This window comes from Haemaphysalis longicornis, unplaced genomic scaffold, assembly GCF_048455015.1.
Source record: "Haemaphysalis longicornis isolate Haplotype H1 unplaced genomic scaffold, Haemaphysalis longicornis Haplotype H1 scaffold_8, whole genome shotgun sequence".
In the NCBI taxonomy this organism is placed as follows: domain Eukaryota; kingdom Metazoa; phylum Arthropoda; class Arachnida; order Ixodida; family Ixodidae; genus Haemaphysalis; species Haemaphysalis longicornis.
This window is the reverse complement of record NW_027526445.1, coordinates 188,105,842-188,130,096: the sequence shown is the minus strand read 5'-3', so window position 1 is coordinate 188,130,096 and position 24,255 is coordinate 188,105,842. Positions and strand designations below refer to the sequence as shown.

General features: G+C 49.7%; 2 protein-coding genes across 2 annotated transcripts in view; both read left to right on the top strand.

The window, feature by feature from the left end:
* Positions 1–1,603: 1,603 nt before the first annotated feature.
* The window catches only part of LOC144149621 (long-chain-fatty-acid--CoA ligase 4-like), a 49,035-nt gene continuing 26,383 nt past the window's right edge, over positions 1,604–24,255 (top strand). Inside the window, exon 1 of the mRNA XM_077681264.1 lies at positions 1,604–1,944. The gene's annotated coding sequence lies outside the window, so the exon portion shown is untranslated. The remainder of the gene's footprint in view (positions 1,945–24,255) is intronic.
* LOC144149620 (uncharacterized) lies at positions 18,878–20,743 on the top strand. The gene has a single exon (XM_077681263.1). It carries the CDS (start codon positions 19,031–19,033, stop codon positions 20,726–20,728), a length of 1,698 nt encoding a protein of 565 aa, XP_077537389.1. The 5' UTR covers positions 18,878–19,030; the 3' UTR covers positions 20,729–20,743.

Below are 24,255 nucleotides of genomic sequence, written 5' to 3'. Positions count from 1 at the left end.
ATAGACCCCACGGCTAGTATCGGATCCGTTACAATTTGTATTTTTAAAATACAATCCTTGGCAGAAATGGCAGATCGGGGCATGCAAGTGAAAATAATTGGCAGCATGTTACGCTGCTTAGAGTGCTTTCACAGTAGTGATTATCATGTTCAAATTAACGGATCTGGATTATAGTATTTAAATTCTGAGGTGATATTTCAGGGACGGCAAAATATTTGGTAATATTGATGTAGTTTGGTATGTTTCTCCATATTTATGCTCCCGTGATACCAAGAGGCGCAGATAATATGCATAATCTATTATCGGCAGGTTCAGGTTTTTGTGTTCAGCAGGCCTCGTATCTCCTTTGGGTGTAATTAGTCTTGATGAGGGGTAGGACTTGTCTATGGTATGTTTCGGGGAATAATTACAGCGGTACTATATAGTGTCTGACTCTACCAAATGGCAATATGTTAAATTCGACGAAGTTCGCAGCTGATAACTGGTTTCTCCGCGCTGCGGCCAATATTATACTACCTATTTTCTTGATAACACAGAGATTTGTAGTAAGACGTGTAGATGAATGGCCATGATTCAATGCATGAAGTCAAATGGCAGTGAAAGACTAAAAAGTAACTGAGGCGTAAAACATGGGCGACAGAAAGTTTGCGTGCCTTTACAAGAGTGAAACAGCCAAATGCTAATTTCTTTGTTAGTTAGCCTGCTCTATTATTGTTTCTCCGATGTTGATGTTCCATGTGCCGGGCTGAACTTTCCGGGTCAATCATAATACTATAAACTTTTTTTTTAGTATCTAATACGAGCCTATCAGCTTTGAATTAAATTGATGTATTGTGGACTTTTGATTAGCAAGTAGCTCTGCTTCTTGATAAGATTGTCTAGAGATCATACGGGCTGTATCATCCACGCACAAAACAGCTATGGCTTGCTTTAACGGGCTAGCAAAATAATAATGTAAAGAGGAAATAGAATGGGCCCTAATACGAAACCTTGAGGAACGCCAATTTTGACATTTTTAAGTGAAGATTTGCTACCTGCTATTTGGACCAATTATTTCCGGTCGGGTGCAGATAACTGCGGAAGAAGTGAATAGCTGAACATGGAAAACCGTAGCGTTTAGGTTTTGCAGCTCCTAGATTAGAGCGTTTTTCTGATATCCAGAAATATACCAATGCTTGGTTTACTTTTTCTTTGACTGCGTTAACAGCGGTACTAGCTGAGCAGCTATTCCTGAAACCGTGTTGGTGTTCCGGTAATATATTGAATTTTCTAGGAAGGTCGAGAACGGGTCTGTCGTTCAGTCTTGTAAATCTTCTCCAGGCAGCTGAATTGAGGAACAGACAGACCGACAGGCAGGCTGAAGTTTTCGAAAAAATAAACAGTCACCGCTAAAATGGGATCGCACATGCAAACTTCACCGCTGTTGCTGTTTCAAAACCCTGCGCCAAATCTCGACGCAGTCACGTGGTCTTCGGCAGCTCTCCGACGGGGCGCGTAGCGGCGCGGCCTGTCCGCAACCGCCCCCTGAAACTCAACAGCATCAGCACTCCCGGAGGGGCGACGCGAAAGCAATAAAACAAAACGCCGCGCCAGCTGTTCCCCGCTCGCTATCTGCGTCCTCCGCGCCGCCACCTTTGACGTCGCGAGGGAGCATCGTCGCCGGAGTGGAAACCGCGCTCTCAACTCCCCGTGACTCCTGCGTGAGTGCAGTCGCGTGGCGGTAGTTGTCCTCCCCCTCGCCTACTCCGGAGCGCGGTCAGCCGTCCCAACGGTTTCGGTAGGAGTCGCCCGCAGAACGCACTGTTTGTTCGTCACGTGTGTCTACGGTCAGGCGCCTGGAGTAACACACGTGCGCCGTTGCGCGTTCTCCCGAAAGGACGCGGAGGGCCTTTATTGCGAGACGAGCCTCTGAACTGCGTCGTTTCTACGCCGAAAGCAAAAACCGTGAGTACCCTTTTTCAGTTGCACGTAAAAACTCGTCTTTGTTCGTTCGTCTTGCGGAGTATAGAAGCCGCGTCACTCGTATTTGAAAGCACGTTCGGAGGGGAGTACACAAACTTCCCGCCCAAACTTATATTGCCGACTCACCACATCGTTATAGGTTGCCGCCGCTTCTTTTTGTTCTTCGGAAATTTGTGCCGTATTGTTCTGCACCTCTTCGCTTTTGTGATTCCGCCCCCCCCCCCCCTTTTTACTCAAGCCCTGGAAAGGGGCCGGCAAGATATTTTAAATGAATAAATAAATAAATACATTCTTGGAAATTACCTTTTCTATGCATCTGAAACATCCGAGCTTCGGAGCGCCGGCGTAGTGGGAGTTTAACCACCCACCAGCGGAGATCAAAAAAAAGGGGCGTTACGTACTACCATGACGGTTTTGTGACTCTACACGAATACAAATCTGTGGTTCAGCTTTATCTCGAAGCACGCGCTTTATCAGCCTATACAGCCAAGAATAAAATTGGGTGAATGGCGATGTTGAACAGGCCATTGGACCGAAAAGTTCGGTCTGAGCTGTGGCGTCACGATACATGCAAGCAGGACGTTCTCAATTATACAAGCACCACAGCGCAACCACTTTTTGAGTAAAATTGTACGCATGATTCTTTTTGGCGGCATGGATTTGTCGCTGGAAGGCTTTATGTAGCATTGCCTTTTAGTGTACCCAATCTCTCTCTAGCTCATCACTTCTAGAAGAAATTTTAAACCTTCCCACCTTCCAAGCAGAAGTCTAGCGGGCACTAATGCGTTTTAGGGGCACGAACAAGGGTATCGAAAACTGATGAAATTTTGTTTCTTGAATTTAAACCGGGAGTTCCAGTTCGGGAACGTTGTGGTGAAAACGTAATACCGTGGAATCCGGACATATCGAACTCGTAGTTCGAAAATGTTTGGATATTGGGGGTACAGCGTCTGCATTGTCTATAAACGTCTTCTACGTAGTGCATGGGGTGGTAGTGTACTGCCGATGACCGATATGACCGATAATTAAATGTAGGTAATCCACGATGTGTACAAAAATTTCGAGGTTGTGTTTAGGCTGTTCGATATAAGCAGTAACTCCTATTATCCGAGTTCGCTATATGTATCTTCGAATATATACGTTTCTTTTTTTTTTTTTTCGCACTGGCGGTGATGGAGGAAACCCTCTAGGTCGGAGGAGTTTTTGCGTCGCAGTTAACACACGCGCCTTCAAAGTGGGATTGATGATGCGAAGCTGTCAAATGTCTATACCGGGACGGGGTCTGTCACGACGATGGATCACTGGGCTCTCTCGACTCAGTCGTACACAATCCTTGCTCCCTGACATTTCCTCTGAATTTCTTTCCCTTGCCGAAGTCGTTAACGAATGTGCAAAAGAACTGTCGTCGCTGCCAGTGGTGCAGCCACAAATACCCTTCGGGGTTGTTTTATACCGCCGGTAAAAACATAAAGAGAAAGCCTGCGCCAAAGCACACCTTACTCATTCTTCTTTTGATCGCAGCCCTTTTAATCTTCGTGGTTACATTCCCATCTGGTGTGTAAATAGCGAGAGCGAAAAACAAAAGCGAAACAGGAGACGCTGAATTGTAGCCCTCTCAAAATTTCGGGGGTGTTCTGGCGCCGAAACACCCCTTGTTACGCCCCTGTTCGCTGCACACTTGCAGTCGGGATTTCAGTGAACATTTCGCGCCGACTGGGTCGTCTTGCCGTCACGTGCATATTTGAAGGAAGAGTGTGGTTACCGAGATTCATACGACGCTTACACCTTCCTCCTGCTAAACGACAAGAAAAAAAAAACATTCTTCGGCTAATCAAGGCATATGCGTCACCTTTAAAATTCCGGACACTACTTTAGACATGTTCTCAATTTCACAGCGAAAGAAAGATTATTCCGGACGCCCTTCCTGCTCAATTGATACAAATTTTCTGGAATGGTCTGCTTCATCCACCATACACATCCAAATTAGCAAGAGCAGTCTGAGAAACGCTCCTGAATTTTACGCCCCAACCGAGTCTATTTCCTATCAGTACCCACCGTTTACCATAGCTTCTTGTTACGCCTAGTAGTTCTCATGCACTAGCAAGAGATTTTCGTTTTTTTTTTAATTTGAATAAACGTTTGAAAATGTGTATCCTGCACCGGCGCGGTGAAAGGTCGTTGAACCTACATCCCTTAGCCTTCTCCAACTCCGACGCGAGTTGGAGAAGGCTATGACGCGACATGACGCGATTTCATCGACTACTGCCCTGCATAGGAAACAACTAAAATGCTATTGGACAACTGTACCGCCAAAGGTTCGATGCCACCCGACTCACTTCCACAGAAAACTCAGCATCACGAGAGCGCTATGCGTGTAACGGCCTCCGTCCGAGAGGCCCGATCCCTCGCTTCCAGACGTCTGTTGCAGCTCCGGCGGGAGATAACGTCTTCCGTCTGCGGTCGCTTCCGCTATTTAAAGGCGGGGAACGTGCGCCTGCGAACAGGCATATAGTAAGTGGATGCCTCGGAAATTCGCAGGGTGAGGTTGGGGGTAGTCATTCGCGTGGGGCCGCTAAATGCCCAGTGGCTCGCCGCCCTCTGTGGTCAATTTATACACTGAGGTATAAGCATACAAGTTGCGCTACGCTACTCGGGAAAGGGCCCCGGGGGGGGGGGGGGGGGGGGGGGGGGTGACGTTTAGTGGACAAGAATATTTTTGGTAGTGCGGAAGACAGCAAAATTATGTCTGCGAATAGATGTTCCAACTCGAGGACAAAAACTTGTATGTCCCAAATACATTTCCCGTAAAAAGTATCGACATAAAAAAAATTCACTGCGAAGGTCAGCACACTTCTCGTAGGTGCAGTCGAAACGGTATCAACCAACGTGGATTTGATGAAATGTGGCAATCACGAATTGAAGGCTGCGTAAGCATGGCTTGTGGGATAAGCTGAAGGAGCTGATTTGCTCAAGCTTTCCACGTGCAGCCAGCCCTTCGAGGCCGCACTAAACATCTGCACACAACATCTTTATCAGTTGTTTCTCTTTCGTTTTTTACACCGAAAGAACGTTTCCCATTTGTCCTTCTTTTATGACTGCTATCTTTATCTGCCTCACATAAAGCAAGGACAGCAGTCCTCCAGCCCTGAAATTTTGTAATCGGTCGTATCTTGGTTCCAGCCGTGATATCAGTGCGCATGTACTCGGCAGCCCTCTTTGAGAAATCTCACTCTCGGACGAAACGCAGATGGGCAGGCATTTGAAGTTTTAAACTTGGCGTACTGCTGCAACTGTTTTTAGGCTATGCTCTTCCGGTCTCCTTGACGCGCTTCTCCGATTCCTGTCTTATCTTCCAGCAGGACGAAAGTGGAGCGCTTCTTATATCTAAGAAGCACTGATTAACCGCCGCCGCTCGGTCAAGCGAAGCAAGACGGGGCTTGTTTATTCCAGAAATATAGTAACCAACACCGTAGCGAAAGACAGCTTCCTGGCGCAGCATCGGTCTCATGGAGTCTCGAAAACGCATCTGCAATGGAGGGATTCAGGGGCTTCAAGCCCACTTTTGATGCGTCAAAGTCAAAGTGAGTTTTATTAACATCGCCAAAAAGAACGATGCGGGTAGGAATGGGCAAAAAAGTGAAAAAGAAAATCACTTGAGGGACACCCCAGCCCTCTGTACAAGTCATACAGCGAAAACGAACAGAGCGTAATGACATTACTATCTTGGATATTACAAGAACAACACAATCTCAGAATAATTTACGAACAAAGCATAAAAACAAAACAGAAACAAAGCATAAACTAACGGGAATAACTGAAAGCAGGTATGCTTAACAAGAGATAAAGAAAGGTAAATATGTAAACACAACGTTTCAAATGAGAAGATTAGGTAGATAATGCACTTCTGAGGTCAACAAGTAATAATGTTTCGGGAATTACACCCTTTGACACCCTTTGAGAGAGGGCAGGGTGTGTCACAGCATTTTTTTGCCCGTACATTGTACGAGAGAAAGGAATCTGCCAAATTTCTTTTCTGCGAAAAGAATATTAGGTGCGAAGCATGCTCGGGGCTGTGTCCCTCCCTCCCTCGTTGTCGTTGTCCGCCGTTCCCACTCTACTGCGCATGCGCGTCTCTTCAGCCCCGTCAGAGTTTGGGCTGACGTCAGCGCAGTCCACTATAAAAAGAAATAGCTAGGCTGCGCCCTGTTTCGAACCCACGACTCTCTGGCCGCAACGGGAGGTACGTGGCGCTCTTCTCACTGCGCTACAAACCGAGACGGGAGCAAGTGCTACGAACGCGCCTTATGTCCTTCACTCATTCAAACTACGTCAAGAAGCTACTGATACAACGAAGGCACGCGAAGCTGAACACCAACGGAAACGACGAAATGAAAATTAATGGGAACTTCGGTCGACCCCATGGATGCTTCGCATACTACTCCGGGTTCCCCTACGGGAAGATGGTGTAATGTTCTGAGGGTTTTGTCTGAGACAGGGTGTTTCAAGAAAACTGAGTTGGTTGTGTTGGATACAGCGCTTATATTTTAAAACTAAATAATTATTCGTACATAGAATTAGTCGGTGATATGTGGACCATTACTTGGACCGTAGTGCGCAAACCCTGCCGTCATCACAAACCCGTGGCGGTCAAAAGGCATTTCATTCAAAACGTGATCTGGACCTCAAACTTTGTGGGGGCCAAGCTCCAAGCGGGGCGAGGAGGGGCTAGCGACGTCCTTCTTGGTGGGGCGAGGGCGATCCTCGCGCGCCTCCCTCCTCTCCCTACGAGGCGACGGGGGATGCGCGCAGGAGACTCCCGGGAGAGACCGCCCTTGGGACGCGCAGCGATCGCACGGTACGTAAGTGCCGTTCGGCCACTTTTGGCCGTTTCTTGCATTGGCCGTGGGGCACGGCACCCGCCGTGTCGATTTGCGCATGCCTTGATTTGCGTCAGTGCGTTTATCTAGGATGTCCGGCGAGTCTCCGCGGGCATATTCCACTTCTTTGGTGGGTTGCCCCGTGTCCGCGCTGTGACGGCTTGCGCCGTCTTGGGTCAGCGGACGAGCGCCGATGCCGCCCGGTCGAGTCCAGTGGCTTGGAATGTGTAGCGACCACAAAGAGCCCCCTTCCCCTATGTCAGCGAGCGCTGCGGCCGGCCAACGCCGGCGGACGCTAACTTCTGCCCGACTACGGGCTGGGCACACGCTGACGGGTGCATGCCTCAGGGGCTAGGTGCGTAGTGCAGTGTAGTGTTTGTATCGTGCTTGTCCGCGTAATAAACCCCTGTACTATGGAAGGTATCGATTCCCTGTGAAGTGACTGACAACGTACACGCGCGGCGAGAGTCGTGGCTCGCTCTCCAACCCGTTGTGGGCAGTTCGGTGCTGCGCTAGAGCAGCGAGAATAACGACGGCGCTTTATTCTATTGTATTCCTTAATGGAAGGATTAAGGATAGGATATGCCCACAGCTTATACGCCTAATTACTTGGCTATAGATCCGGAGTAGATTACTTAATACAGGCACCATTTTCTAGGTCAAGACTTAACTTACACTCAAGCGTTAGGCCACAGCAATCGCATGTGCACCTTGAACAAGTTAATCAATAATAGGCACCATTTTCAATGTCAAAACATGACCTATACCTCAACCTGATACGTCTCATCCCTTACATATGCATTTTGAGTCGATAAGTAAATCAATAGGCACCATTTTTAGGATCCGTAAAATCAGAATTAAAGCTTGAGCGTGTGTCTATGTTTCTCCTTTTAGAGATGATTGCAATAAACGCTTACGAAAAATAAAATTTCCTCGTAACTTTTACCTAAATTCTGCCTCACCTCTTTGTCCTAAGATAAAAAAAGGCTTCGCTGCTCATCCACCTTCGCGGAGTGGAATGGCGCATGATTGTTTTATTTTCAACGTTTCAATGTACTTGTTAGGGCCATGGTTGCAGACACATGAGCTTCAGCCTCGGGCAAATACATTTCGCGTTCGGTTTTCTACTGCACAAAGAAATCCTTTAGCTGGCCATGTGGGTACACCACCTGTATTCAAAAAGGGATGCTCCGAAAGAGCGAGATGGACAGGGAGACCCTCCAGTTTCAACCTTTCGGTGAGGCTGTAGACCCAGTCGGCTGCAGTGGCCCACGGACGCAAACCAAGTGCTGCTAACCAGATGCAGAGAGAGAGAGAGAGAGAGAGAGAGAGAGAGAGAGAGAGAGAGAGGGGAGGGAGGGAGGGAGGGAGGGAGGGAGGGAGGGAGGGAGGGAGGGAGGGGGGGAGGGAGGGAGGGAATCATGTATCCCTCCGTCTACCGACGACGACGGTTGAAGGCGAAGCTTTGTCGTGATGGATTCTTTGGTTGGGCACTCCAGCACTGCGAGTATGTGCCACCCTGGAGGTACGCACCACTTCTTCCAGAACGCCCACAGCAACTCTCGGGTGTGCACTCCGTATACGCCTGGCGTTTGAGTTTGGGGTGTACGGCGCGAATCGGCAGCTGCTGCTTGGCCTTCACTTCGACCATGTCGAGCAATCGGATGGAGGAGGAGGAATAAACTCTATTTCAGAAGGCGCTTCGTTGCGAGTCGGATACACGCCGGCTTCATAACGGGAGGGACCCAGGTTCGATTCCGGCCACGGGAAGCGTTTTTTTTCATTCACTTTACCAATGATCATTCATCATCATCGTCAGGGAAATTTGGTGTTTTTTTTTTTTTTTTTTTTTTTTTTTTTTTGCTGAGCGTTTATTTCGCCACAGGGCATAGATAAAGGGTATGAGTTTATGACGAGGAAAGTTTGTTTGACGAACATGAGAATGTTCGCTTCGCGTATATAGTCTAGGAGGGAACGATGATGGGGCCCATATATCCATGTGTTTTGTGCGGATGCGCCGTCTACGCGGAGGCCCGTTCAAGCAAGATGTCGCAGTCTCGTAGGACGCAAAGCGAGGCAAGACTACAGCAAGTGGTGTATGGCGGCTATTGCATTTCCTGCGGGGCGTATTGGCGTACAACGACTTCAGTGTGGACACTAAAGCTTCGCTTTAATATGGTCCAGGGTGCCAGGCCGGGGACAGTAAGCACAACGAGAAGGTTGTTGGGTGGAAAAGATGCGGGTGGGATGGGGGTAGGTGTTTGTCTGGTGGCGCCGCCAAGCGGTGGATTCCTCTCAGGAAAGACGCGCGTGTGGTGGTGGGATTCTGCAGCCAGTACGCCTGTAATGAGCGAGAATCTCTGCGTAGCCACTCAGTGGTGGGGGTTGATCTTGGGGGCACAGTTGGGCCACCGTCGGCAATAGACAAATTTCGAAAGTGGAAACCGCGTTCCACAGAATATCGTCCGTACACCTTACATCGCCGGATGGGTGACAGAGAGCACAAGGACACATGCACCTGAATAATGGCTACACGACGGAGCTATTTATCAGTCCTTATCGCCACGTTGGTCGTTCACGAATACTCAAAATTGTACGGGCAGGTACGTGTAACTGTTACGGAGTGAAAAGATAAAGCTTGCGTCACCAGATAACTCAGCAGTGCAAACGAGAGTGCGAAGACAATTCTGTACTTACGATGCGCTCACACCGCAGTGCTAAGACAATGACTGCGAACAGCATTACAGAACAGCCTTACAGTGACGCATTTATTTAAAAAATTGCGTAGGGTGAGTGTTACGGGAAGGACGATAAATGTCTCGTGGCCAGATAACACGAACGCGCAAACAAGAGTGTGCAGACAATGCTGTACTTACGTTGCACTCCCGCCGGAATGCCGAGCCAATGACCGCAGACGTCATCACAGAATGTCTGTGTAGCGATGCGTTGATAAACACAATTTCAGATATATTGACTAACGCGTGGGATATTTTCTGGTAGAGGCGATTTCGAATCACCAATTTTGTTCAGTACATCCGTCCGCTGTTATAAATCCCCGCCACAGGTCATTGAAGCTGTGACGAGGAAATTGTACGGCGGCGCGAATGGTGAAATGTTTCGGCAATTTTTTTAAATTTTTAGATGGTACTTCCTTATACTAAGCTATCTGCATATGTGCAGATACCGCAAAATATTTTGTATTTTCGGCGTTGATCGGATACCAGCAACGTTTATCTATCCACTATTCACCGACAGAGTCGCGCGATGTGGATGGAACTGTGAGGCGGAATGACGGATAAAAGCTGCGACAGGCCGAGCCATGCAACATAAAATGACATCTTAGTCGTTGAGGCTTTTAGCTTAACGGGCGTCGTATGCAAATTAGTAACGCTCGAAAGACAACGCTCACTATATGCTAACTGCCGTTTCGTTAGAACGAAACGACAGTTCTTGCTATTGGCTCTCGCACCAAACTATAGGCTGTTGTTTTCTGTTGCAGCGACACTGTATATGGTTACGATCGCAGGAATTTAAGTGTCGCTAAAGAAAAAACCCGAACGGGCATGGGGCATTCCATTTGCATTCCCGTGACGCTATGGGAAGGCCAAATGCAGTCAGAAATCCGGCAGGGTTGCGTGCCTTGAGAACGACGAATATAACAGACAAGGTGATGTGATCGACGAGATACTGTGTGAAAAGCGACCAGAGAATCAAGGTTTAACACTCTTCGGTGATAGTCGGGGATGTCGTCAAGCCAGAGGAGGAAGGATTTATTGACCTAAAGTGTCACTAGACAAGGTTTCAGAGTGTCGGCACTCTTTTCTCCTGCCGTTCTGTGCCACCGCCATGATCATTGGTCAATTCGCATCACGCGACATTCGTTTGCACTGCGACGGTTCACGGGTACCGCCGTTTTGTTGTTTATGCTTTTTAATCGCTCAACTCTGGTAGACTCAGCTTGTCGTTCCTGCTCTGTGGCTGCGTGCGATTGACGTCGTTCCGTTTGCGAATCAAAATAACGCGTGTAACACCATTTCAGCACCAGAATCCTGTCCGAAGATGCCGTTTTGCTGCATCTTCGGTAGTGTTTTTAACGAACGACGCAGTCGAAGTTAGCGGCGAGGCCGTCGGCAATCTCGCAGCACTGGTAAGCACCAAAATGGCCACCGTTGCTGACTTGCGTGCCTCTGTGGTGGTACTCTGATACATTATCAAGCGGCACTACGTTCACCCAGATCATATTGGAGCGAAAGAAACTGCAGTATAATGATCTGCATCAGCCAACCACTGTACGTAGGTCACGTATAGGCTTAACGTTCCCCAAAAACCAAACGCCATTAACGCAGAAGGACAATGGAATAGATTGTGAAAAAACTGGCAACGCGAGAAAAAAAAAAAAAGCTTTTAACGCTGAGAGTGTATACAACGAAAAATGAACAGAACTCGTGCCGCAACACAGGCACATAAATTTGTCATACATAATGAACGAGAACGTATATGATCACAACACGTCAACTTGTTTAGTGTGCAGCTAGAATCCTTGGCATTGACTACATAACAAAAGTGGGAATGTAAAATTTTTAACGTGCACAGCAAAACAGCAAGTCAGCAGGTCAAGTACTACTAGTACTGAAAAATAAAAAGCAATAGTGTTTTGTCGAAGAGAATAAGACCGAGATCGTACTCTGCAAACGACTGACTGAACTTAGCACATCAAATGATCCGTTGAAAATACCGACGTATGCCGAATAGACCGTACAAGTGCACTCCAGCCTTAACAGGGGCAGCGCCTGTGTAATCTAATTGAAAAACTTTTATCGACAATTGGGAATCCATGCAACCGTAGTAGATGGTAGGTAGCAGTCACAAGTAATTGGGGCTGCCTCGATTCATGAAAGGGGTATTACGCCTTTTCCTATCATTTTGGGAAGGGCCGATAGCTTGTCGTCAAGAAAAGGTCAGCGCAGCAAACTTTCCCATGGATTGTCCTTACAAGGTCAGTTTTATCGTACCCAGCCTTTAGATGGGTCAGCACACTCGAATGCAGTGGTCCTGAATCAGCAAGATTAGAAATGCGAGGGAAGCCGCAACCGTTTATCTTGTACTGTATCCACGGCTGCGCTCTTAGATTTGTCGTGTCATTGCAGATAACGCAGGCGTACTCCGCTGCGGGACGACACACGCTTCAAGGGGCCATGACGACAAAATACAACTTCCGTTCATTGTAATGGCTGTTCTGTACCGGTAACAATGATACAGCATTCTAGAAGGTAGGCGTGTGTCGTGCGGGGGAAAAAACCAATGGAGAGCGCGGGTTCCTTTTGCGATGAAAAGATTGTATGGAGCGCACCGTTCCCCAGAAACCTCATGTTGCAACCAGCCCCACCTATAAGTCTTTTTTTAATCAAACTAAACAGTTATTTGACGGGTTTTCTACTATCTAGGGCAATAAATGAGGAATAATTTAACGAACAAAACTTCTGAAACCAACCAGTAAGCAGCGGCCACCAGGGGCGCTGATTACAACAGGAGTTCTTCAGCAGGCATTTTCATCGCAAAAGGAAAAACCCCCCTCCCCCAATTGGCCCCGAACGACACACCTTTCTCTTCTAGTGCATTTTAACAATGACACCACCATTCTCGGAAACTTCAAACGAATTATTGAAATATTAGTGAAAACACATTAGACAGTGTCGACTCCCTATGGCCGATTTCAGGTGATATCTGTATGACGTCACGACATTTTGTGCTATTTGCGACGTCGACCTAAGCCGATGCCAAGAAACTGCGTATACGGGGCCTCAAGTTGCGTTTGATTGTATCACTTGAATTCTAACGTGCAGTTGATACACTGATCACTACGTTTTAGTGGTGGCACGTACAACGTCGCCTCTTCCCATATTACGTCACGTGTGTGGGTGTGTTTGTGTGTGCGTTTTTGGGTGTGTGTGTGTTCGTGTGTGCGTGTCCGTGTGTGTGCGTGCGTGTGTGTGAGAGTGCATGTGCGTGTGTGTGTGTGTGCGTGTGTGCGTGCGTGTGTGCGTGTGAAAGAGTGAGTATTATATATGAATGTTGTATCATTAAATGTATGTCAATGTTTCATTACACCACAAGTTGGTATGTTGCCCCGAGTCATAATTATGAGAACTTCTGATAATTCAAAATTCTGATAATTCAAACAAAACCTTAGGGTCCCTTCGTGTTTGAATTTTTGCGAGTTTACTGTTTAGAAAGTTGGGGGACTTGGTTCGTGTTTGTCCTGGTGCGAAACAGCCCAGACAGGCGAAGGACCGAGAAAAAAGTGCTCAGGATGCGAGCTTTGTCATTCCCATACCATGATGGTAACGACTGCTGTGAGGTCAAATTTTCGCACTCTGTGCCACTGACACTCACTCACTCACTCACTCACTCACTCACTCACTCACTCACTCACTCACTCACTCACTCACTCACTCACTCACTCACTCACTCACTCACTCACTCACTCACTCACTCACTCACTCACTCACTCACTCTCTCTCTCTCTTCCTGACTCACACACTCGCTAACTCGCTCAACAATCACTCAACAGAAGGCTTATCTTTCTATGTACGCAACTTGTGCCTCTACAAAAGCAATCGCTGACCAAAGAGACCAACTCATGTAAAGCGGTAGACGGGGGCACTACACGGTAGAGTATGGATACGTTCCTGTCGAGAGCGGCTCGCGCACTTGGCCGGCGAACCTTGCTCCCGGATTTTGGACAGCTCTCTTCGTCTTGAGGCCGAAGGACAATGGACGTCTAGACGGCACTTCAAAGCCGGCAGCACCCTTTCTTTCTCCCTCCAAGGACGTGCTACGGCGGGACGTCGAGGCTGAGTGCCAAAACATAGGAGTTTCGAGCGCTGCGCGGTCTCGTTTCCTAGGGATACTGCTCCTTACCTTGCTCGAACTCTTCGCAACAATCTGTCAGTTCTTGAAGCCATCAGTCACCGTTACCTTCTCTTTTATCTATTTTTTTTCCTTGGGGGTCGGAAACCGCAATTACGCGACCATGCACCCAGGCGCCAAGTGCCCTCGAGGTGCTCGCCTCCGCGATGATAGCAAGCGGACTGGGTCAATAAAAAGACCGCTGATAATCGCGAACGGGGTGCTCGAAATCGACCAACAAAAGTAAGACTGCATAATCTGCTGACGTTGCTCGCTGACTACGTACTACTCCACGATTACCAGTGAATGCAACAGAGTCGTCTTATCAGTGTCCATGACGAATGTAGGCTTCCACGCTAGCCGACGTAGTAGCTGGGGTCGACCTGCGAACCGAAATTCTGGGAATAATTTGCGAGGACAAAAGTGAGAATAATCTGCCACTCGGACGCACGTATCAAACGGTGTGACAGGCAACGGGGCTCGCTTTATGAAGAGATACGTCGTATCAGCTGATGAGTTGACGAAGTGTTTGCGTTTCGCATTGTAACTTCGTATCTCCTTTGGCTTACGTTTACCTTGCGGGGCGCCCGGTAGTTATTGTTTCATGCGTGCCATATTTGTAATAATTCGCTGGTAGTCTTGACGAACGAGCTCAAAATCCCCGGTTGTGAAACTTTTCAGCGAAAATGGCCTCATGTGCCTCTCATGCTCGTGATAGCTGCTGATAAGGGCACGATAATGTGTCCTTAGTTCATCGCGGTTTCGGCTACATTAACTCAAGAAATGTGGTCTGTCTGCCGGCCTGTCTGTCCGTCTGTCTGCTTACCTGTCCATCCGTCCGTCCGTTTTTCTCTGTCTGTCTGTCTGTCTGTCTGTCCATCCGTCCGTCCGTCCGTCCGTCCGTTCGTACTTCTGTCGCTATGCCTGCCTGCCTGTCTGTATGTCACTCGATTCATCCGTCATGCCAAACATTGATGGACTGCTTGAACAGGAGGTATATATAGTCAAAGTTCCCTTTCCGAACTAGCAGAACTGGTGAAGTGCTTCAGGCATGTCGCATTGTTAAGAAAATAAGAAAACGCAAGGCTCATTTAAGGAAAACCTTCTGTACATAACTGATAGTAGCAAAGTTCTTTTAATTGAAAAATCACGTGGCGGGAGACGTGCTCGGACGTGACGGGTTCGGACGTGGCTCGTTCGGCTCCTGCTTTTTTGCAAAGTTTCCGGAGATTTTTTGATAGTGTTCCCCTGAACTTTCTGCATTTTTGGATTCGTGAAGTCAAGAGGAACACGCTGATACCCTACTTTTATGGGTGGGTGGACGTTTGTGACTTTTATGGCCGCTTTTCTAGCGACCACGCCGTGACTGTGGAAACGCTAACCGCGCTCGTGCGGCGAGGCATCGCTCGCCTGCCTTTTCTCGCCGGGAGCTTTTTTCACGGACTTTGTGATGGAGTGCGAGGTGGAAGGGGAGCCCTTAGCCCCCGAGAACTTTACTAAAGACTTCGGGTGGCAGCACGTTGTCTCCCGACGTTCTTCAGTGCGAAACTCGGCCATCAACCAGATTGGCGGCAATGCGAGCGGGCTTAAGCCTAACGCCGATTCGAACGCTATGGGCCGCGCCGACCGCGCCGACCTTAAAAGCAAGATCATTCGAGGGGGCAGGATGCCTCCGCTGCCCAAAGAAGAAGCGAAGATCGTCGTGCGGCCCCGGGGAGGCCTGTGTATCAGCAAGGTTGGACCTACTGTCGTCGCCGACGCCATATGGCAAGCTGCCGGGCTCGATCTGGCGACGCGGGACACCGACACGATGTGTCCCAACTTTCAACAAAATATCATGGTGATAAGCACACCCAGCAGGGACAACGCTGCATGCTACGTCGGCATCGAGGGCATCACCGTCACCGGTCAACGCTTCGAGGTGAGCGCTTACGAGGCAGCACCCCACTCCACGTGCAAGGGCGTCATTCGAGGCGTTCCTCTTAGCGACGGACCCGCGGAGATCGAAAAAAAGCTGGTCAATTCAAGAAACCCCGCGGCGCTCGGCGCCAAACGAATCAAGAAAACTACCACCGTAGTGGTCCTGTTCGACGGGTACAGGGTGCCTAATTTCGTCTCCTACGGCGGCACAATGATCAGGTGCACTTTATTTCGCAAGCAAATGGACGTGTGCTACAGCTGCGGCCGCCTCGGGCACCGCTCCGATGTCTGCCCTTCGCCTAACGATGCCGTCTGCAGGGGATGTGGAGAAGCAAACCCCGACGCTCAGCACAGATGCTACCCCAAATGCAAGCTGTGCGGAGGCGGTCACCTTACGGCCGCCAAGGAGTGCAAGCGAAGATTCCAGACACCGTACCTGGTCAGGCGCAGACGGGGGGAACGCTCCCGCGCCGCGGAGAGTTAGAGACAGACCGTCACCTTCAACGACGACGATTTTCCGTCCATGGAGACCTCGAATCAAGCTCAGCAATCACCGTCTCAACGCCCATCCGCCCGCAGCCGCTCCCGGTCCAAGGGGAGATCCAGATCTCGTAGCCGCTCCCGGGGCCGTAGCAGGAGCCGTTCCATCTCCAGGATCCGGTCCAGGTCGAGATCCCGAATCCGATCCAGTCCCAGGTCCCCATCCGGATCCAGGGGCCGTTCGGTTTCCAGAACCCAGCCAGCATCCGGACATCAGCCCGTCTCTACACGTGGCGGGAGGCAACCGTTCCTCGCTTGGGCCGATTTGGTGCGTCCCAACCCCAGCGCCAATACTGGGGCCGCTCCGGGCGCTCGTAACAACCCGCTCCCAGAGCAAGCTAGGGACGCGGAAGTCATTCGTTTACGCAAAGAGAACGACGACCTTAAGAAAATGATCAACAGGCTAGTTAATGAAATGGCAGAAATCAGAAAACTCGTTTCGAATACGTCGGGTAACGGTGAGGCAGTCAGGGCCACCGAGACTCCAGTCGCGGCTCCGGTAGACGGTACTGCAACATCCTCCAAACGCAGGGCAGTGGTCGATCACACATGCGAGTCGGGAGTGTTGACCGCAGAAGTTGGCGAGATTAAGCAAACGCTCACTGCGCTCGCAGACGGCCTCAAACAGGTCACCGCTAACGTCAGCCTTCTTAGCGACAGCGTTCGGCAAATTCAGGTTGCGCTCGGGGATCCCAACAGGGGCCTCGGAGCTCTCGCAGATCGCATCGACGCCAATGAGGCGCGAATGGCTTCACCTGCCACTGTCGTACATCCTCTAACCGCTCCCACCGTACTGAGGGAAGCTACGCTTAAGTATCCCACCAACGCGGTGACAGAATGTCCCATTTTTAGCGCAACCTTAACTGCCCCGCTAGGCGGTAGTCAGTTCGATCAGCCCCATAATGGATAGGTCCAAAGAAAGTTTTCGCATTTGGCAATGGAACTGCAGGGGGTATTCTACCAAGAAAGCCCCTCTGCAGCAGTTTTTCAGGTCTTTGGCGGTTAAACCTCAGGTCGTCGCACTCCAAGAAACATTAGTCTCCGCCGCATCGCTTCAAGGCTACAGAGCCGTATCGGGCCAGCCTGGTGGCCGTGGTATTTGTACTTTGATCGATAAAAGGCTAACTCATCTCACCCACGACCTCAAGCTGGCGAGCGGTAGACTCGAATACGTCATGGTGGAGGTACTGCTCGACGCGCCACAGCGGAATCAGCGAAAAAATAGCGTCTTCGTCCTCAATATCTATAGCAACCCTAGAGACTCGCGCCAACAGTTCAAGACCATCCTCAAAAAAGCGACCGACCTGGCCGGCCCTCGACCCTTGGTCGTCGTAGGTGATTTCAACGCCCCGTACGGCCTCTGGGGTTATGTCTATGACACTACCAAGGGGCGCAACTTGTGGCAAGACGCCAACGAGATGGACCTTACTCTGGTAACAGACAAGGCTTTTCCCACACGCATCGGCAACTCCGCAACCCGAGACACTACACCCGACCTCGCCTTCGTCAAGAACGTGGAGGACGTGGGATGGGAGAACACCGCCATGGAGTTCGGCAGCGACCACTACATTCTCGAGACGCATTTCAAGGTCGCTCGGAGTAGGGTCAGGGAATTCACGTTCGTCGATTGGGACCATTTTCGCAAGATTCGGGAAGAACCCGGGAGAGCGAGTGCACCTGCCAGCCTCGAGGAATGGTGTGAAGGCATCCGCAACGACGCTTCCGCGGCCACCAAGAAAGTGGTAACCGATCTCGACGTCGAGCAAATGGATAGTAGGCTTGCCCACCTGATCGCGGCCAAAAATGCCCTGCTCCGCCGATGGAAAGGTCAAAGACTCAATCGCAGACTTCGAAAGAAGATTTCGGAGCTCAACAAGGTTATCGATGACTACTGCAAAGTGCTGTGCAAGCAGCAGTGGGACGAGCTCTGCGAATCCATCGACGGACAGATACGTAACGGCAAGTCCTGGGGCATGCTGAAGCACCTTCTCGACGTAAGCGGCCCCAAGTCAAACCAGAAGCACACATTGGCCCGGGCCCTTCACGAGGCCACATGGACTCACACGGGCGACGAACTAGTCTCCAAACTCCTTCAGAAGTACCTGCCCATCCGGCACAACGGGGATGTGGTGACGCAACTCCCGGACTACCGAGGCCCTCCTCGCCCCGTACTGGATGAAGACTTCTCCGTTGCCGAGGTCAGACAGGCCATCTTCGCGCTCAATCGCAAGTCTGCGCCGGGTCCCGATGGGGTCACTAACAGAATGCTGCGAAACCTTGACGCCCCATCGATTGCCTTTCTGACCGACAAGATCAACGAGGTCTGGAAGAATGGCGTTGTTCCTGCAGAATGGAAAATGGCCTGCACGGTTCTCATCCCAAAACCCGGCAAGGCCCCGAACATCGAGAACCTCAGGCCGATTTCTCTAACGTCTTGCGTCGGCAAGGTAATGGAGCACGTCGTCCTTAATAGGATTAACAGGTACCTCGAAGACAACGGGATTTACCCGTTCAACATGATTGGCTTCCGAGTCGGACTCTCGACGCAGGATGCCATGAAACTAATCAAGCATCAGATTGTGGATGGCCGTTCTAGGGACGTAAAGGCCCTGCTCGGCCTGGACCTCGAGAAGGCTTTTGATAACGTGCTCCACACCTTTATCGCCAAAACAATTTCGGACCTGGGTCTCGGTTCCAGATTCCACAGGTACGTTATCTCTTTTCTAACTGACCGGAAGGCCACGCTTCGCATTGGAGACTTCCGCTCCGACGAAGTGCCCCTCGGAGGACGGGGAACTCCTCAGGGCGCCGTAATCTCCCCCATGCTATTTAACATCTGTATGATTGGCCTTTCGGAGAGGTTGGCACGAGTCGAGGGCGTCAAGCATACCATCTACGCCGACGACATCACCATCTGGTGCTCCGGCGGCTGCGAGGGAAGAGTTGAAGAAGCTATGCAGGAGGCGATCGATGTGACCGAGCAGTACCTCCGCCCCACCGGACTTCGTTGCTCCCCCGCGAAGTCGGAGCTTCTGCTTTACAGAAAGGAGAAGGGAGGCAGACCCAAAGACTGGAAGCCAGTCTCCGAAAGCAACATCACTCTTCGCACCAGTGACGGGGGGCTGATACCCAGGGTCGACGTCATTCGGGTCCTGGGCATGTTTGTCGAATTCAATGGCGGGAATGGAACGGCTCTCCGCAAAATCATTGCAAAGACGGAAAACGCTTTCCAGCTCGTTCGAAGAATTGCAAACCGACACCGGGGCATGAAGGAGGACAATCTCCTCAGGCTGATCAATGCCTTCGTACTGTGCCACTTCACGTACACGATTTCCATGCACAACTGGCTCAGAGCGGAACGAGACAAGCTCAACGCTCTCATCCGTAAAGTAGTCAAAAGGGCTCTCGGATTGCCCATCAGGACTCATACAGAGGATCTCCTCAAGCTGGGGTTACACAACACCGCCGAGGAGATTGCCGAAGCCCAAGAACGCGCACAACTCGCTCGCCTGAACACCACAGCAGCAGGCAAACGCATCCTCGAAGAGCTAGGCTACCCTTCAGCAGGATCCTCGAGGAGCAGTACCCCGATCCCTAGGTGCATTCGAGAGAAATTCATAGTGGCCCCCGTGCCCCGAAACGTGCATCCTGTCAACAACGAGGGCAGACGCAAGGCAAGAGCAGCAGCGATCCTCAAACAGATCAAGCAAAAAAACATTATAGCAAGCTTCGTTGACGCTGCGGAGTACAGCAATGGGAAGACCTTTGCCGTCGCTGTGGTCGACTCTAGCGGAAATATTTCTAACTGCGCTTCCATTCGCACATCAGACCCCCAAGTCGCTGAGCAAGTCGCCATCGCCCTCGCCCTGCTAGACGGTCGTGGGTCAGAGATCTACAGTGACTCCAAAACGGCAGTGAGGGCTTTTCAGAATGGCCGCATAGCTGAGCAAGCTGCTCGCCTTCTTAGCGTTTGGCGTACAGATGCTCTCACGCATCATTCAATTCACTGGTTCCCCGCTCATGTAGGATCTCTCGCGGGTGCTCCCCCGAACCTCAATGAGTCTGCTCACGAGGCTGCGCGCGACCTCACTGACCGCGCTTCCTCTGTAAGGAGAGCTGACTCGCCTCCCCCTTACGGCCACAGGGATGCTCCCGCTACTTATAACGAGGTCACAAAATTTTTCTACATGTCTAGAAGGGTCTTTCCACCCCCTCACCCCAAGTTGAATAGGGCGCAAGCCGTTTCCCTTAGACTATTACAGACCTGCACATATCCGTGTTTGGCAGTTCTACACGAAGTTTACCCCGACGTATATCGCGACGACACCTGCCCGTCCTGCGGACAGACCTCTACTCTAGCTCACATGCTCTGGGAGTGCGGGTCCGCACACCCCAAGTTCAGCAAGGAGGAGTGGGACTCTCTTCTGCGTAGCCCCGCTCTAGACAAGCAAATCCTGGCAGTCCAGCGTGCCCGCGACCGGACCGGTGGGCTAGACCTGCCGGTCCCGACGTGGGACTAGCCGGGTGCGCGACGAGCTCGCGTCATCGCCGGACCCTCAATAAAGTTCTTTCACTCACTCAAAAATCACGTGGCGAGGGTTTCCCGATAGCAGTTAATAACCGCGGATTAAGCGGCTGTTTGTAAGCTGCGCTGCAACAAAAAACTGGAGAAACGAGCCAGAGCTCGATCTATAGGTGCTTTAATCCCAAAAGGAACAAAATGTACCAGCAGATGGCGCGACGACAGTGGTGCGAGCAAGGGAAAATTTATAGAACAGAACAGCAATTGTTAGCCTTCCGGGCCATCTCTCTATAACGGCATCAACGGCGTCTTTAATTTTAGAGCACCGTCCAACCATTTGACTTGTTTGGAAGGCGGGAAACCACTGAGTAATGAGTGCATTCCCTGAGGCTCTTATTAACTTCGGGGTGAAACTGATAATGATCCGCAAGTATTAGAGAAGCCCTTCTCTTTGCAAAGTGAGTGAGTGAGTGAGTGAGTGAGTGAGTGAGTGAGTGAGTGAGTGAGTGAGTGAGTGAGTGAAGGTTAATATAAGCTGATATAAAGCTGTGTTTTCAGACTGGAAACAAAAGAAATATTAAAACTCAGATTTACATTCTCTTGTGCAGCGGTTCCCAACATCATCTGAACAACCTAAACAACGATGTTGACACGTTCCCCACTTGATAAAAAAGAGGGATCTGCCTTATTCGCTGCCGTGCAAACGTCCCTTCGTTAGCATCCTTCGTCAAAATCACAGCTTCGCAATCTTGTGCGGACTCAAAGTGCGTATTTTTGCGCTGTGTTCCTAGGCAGGTGGCACATCGTCTGTGCGAGGCGGTTTCTTTCCGCTTATTTTAAATTAAAAAATTAATTACCCCTGCAGGAAAAACCACGCTTTGAAATGAAAGCAGGTTTTTTAATGACCCTTTGTAAGCATGAAGTAAATAGCAGAGCATAGACCTGTTCATTGTTCGACTTTCTATTAGACTAAAACATGTTCTGGGCGGTGCTGAACACGCGCAGTTACGTCACCGATTACGTCATCGATGACGTATATGGCGCAGTCGACATAATGCTGTCGACTGCGCCAAATATATTTATTCTGCCCCTATCATCGTAGATCGATGAAACGGTTCTTTTCAGGGCGAAGAAGTTACACCGACTTCTTTCTTAAAGCGGTATAGCTTTCAGAGTGGTTTAAAATGCGACTGGAAGAACATTTTGCGACCACATTGTACCACTTCTCCCGTCCTGGCCCTCTTCAACTCTCAGGCTTGGTGTCACCAGCACGGTGCACTCTTGCGCTACAAAGCTGGCTTCATTTCAAATCCCCCGGCTCGAAATAGCTTGGTCCGAACAAGCTCTCCCCTGCACGATGCTCGGTGCTCGGCATGTACCGTCGATGCCTTGTGCAGCCGTTTTGCACTGGCCGTTGCCACTTACATCGGCTGCACGACCCGTAATATCCCCACCTGTATACAATAGCCGCGCTGATAAGCGCAGTTAAGGAATTTAGAACTGATGTTTATCGAGTGGCTTGATACCGGTGATAACATTTCCATCGCTGTAATATAGGACGTTTTTCTTTACTTTATTGATTTTTTTTTAAACTAGCATGCATTGTACAACTGCCATTGTCGTGGCTACGGTTAGGACTGAGCTTTACACTCTCAGAAATCAACTCGCTGTGCTGGCACTTCGTTACTGGCCTATTTGGTCCCCGTGGGATGTGGTGGGTATCGCAGTTATATAAATGTATGAACTTTGAAGCAGCGAATCTCTCTATCTAACCGTCCATTTTAAGGACGGCAGAGCGCTAGTGTAGTTAATAAACTTCGGGAAAACGTACTCAATTCTAGACGCACAGTTTTAAAGTGCAGCGTATATATGTACCCCAACTATTTTTTATAGTAAGGTATTAAACAATGCCTCCGCTTCGTTTGCCTGTTGAACCTGGGAAGCGTTGCGCAATAAGCGTCACCGAGGGGTGCACTTAACCACTTTTCTTCAGATTGTCCGCGACAACTTTTCCAAGGTGAAAGATAGCGTGTTCTATGCTCTGTGCAGTCGATTCTCGATAATTCGAAGTCGCCTAATTTGAACTTTCGGTTAATGGCAAGTGTTGTTCTGATCACGGCAATTTTACCTGCAATTCAGTGGAAGAAATCGACGAATAATTCGAAGCTAAGACCCGTTATATCGGTTAATTGGAAGTTATTTAGAACAAAAGCATCGAGGTGACAGTCATTTCTCGATAAATTTAAAACTTTTGAAGCACCAAAACACCGTCGTGCTCGGCACTATGTCGGCGCCATCGCGACTGAGGCGTCACACAGTCGATGAGGCGGCAGCTGAGTTGACACTCGCGCCAGCGCACGCATCCCTCTCTTTTCAGCTCCTCTGCATTCTTTGTTGCGCACAGCTCCGTGCAAGCAGTTTTCGCGGTGGACGCTTCAGGCTTCGGATTTAGATATAGCAATAGTAGGTATCAACTATCACGGCAACCCATGTCGTACGCTCGATTTGGTGACGACAGTCGAGATTCTGAACAAAATTAAGAAAGGGGACGTGCTATGGATTAATAACAACGCTGTTCTTGAGCTTTCTGTTTAATTGTAAATTCGCCTGATTGGAAGTTTTTTGCGGTCCCTGTGGACTTCGAGAGTCGGCTGTAGTTGCTCCGTATTCATGATTCTATGCACGTTATATACATTGATGGCGTAACGAAACATGTTCGGGTTTGTTAACCCTCCTCTATGCGCTGTCATCATCAGCCTGTCTACGCCCACTGCGGGGCAAAGGCCTCTCCCATAGATCGCCAGACTCCAATTACCCCGGTCCTGTGCTAACTGCGACCAATTGATCCCCGCAAACTTCCTGTTCTTACCTGCCCACCTAACCTTCTGCCGCCCCCTGCCACGCTTGCCTTCTCTAGGGATCCGCTCTGTTACCCTTGATGACGAACAGTTATCTTGCCTTCGCATTACATGCCCTGCTCGAACCCATTTCATCTTCTTAATTTCTACTAATATGTCCTTAACACGCGTTTGCTCCCTGGCCCACTCCGCTCTCTTCTTGTCCCTTGATGTAACACCTATCATCTTCCGTTCCATTTCTCGCTGAGTCGTCCTCAATTTAAGTTGAACCCTCTTAGTGAGCCTCCAAGTTTCTGCCCCGTATGTGAGTACCGGTAAGATGCAGCTGTCATACACTTTCTTCTTTAGGAGTAATAGTAGGCTTCCATTCATTATCTGAGAATGCCTGCCGAATGCACTCCACCCCATTCTTATCGTTCTGATTATCTCTGTCTCATGGTTGGGAACCGGGGTAACAACTTGGCCTAAGTAGATATATTCGCTTACCCCTTCCACTGCCTCGCCACCTATTTCAAACCTCTGTGCTCTCCCGAGGTTATTGATCATTACTTTAGTTTTCTGCATATTAATTTTCAGGCAACGATTCTACTCTGCTTGTCCAGTGCGGTAAGCATACTTTGCAATTCGTCCCCCGAGTTACTTAGCAGGGCAACGTCATCAGCGAATC

What these genes read in the sequence shown, in the direction of transcription:
- LOC144149620 (XM_077681263.1), top strand. Translation starts at nt 19,031, where the DNA reads ATGCTATTTAACATCTGTATGATTGGCCTTTCGGAGAGGTTGGCACGA.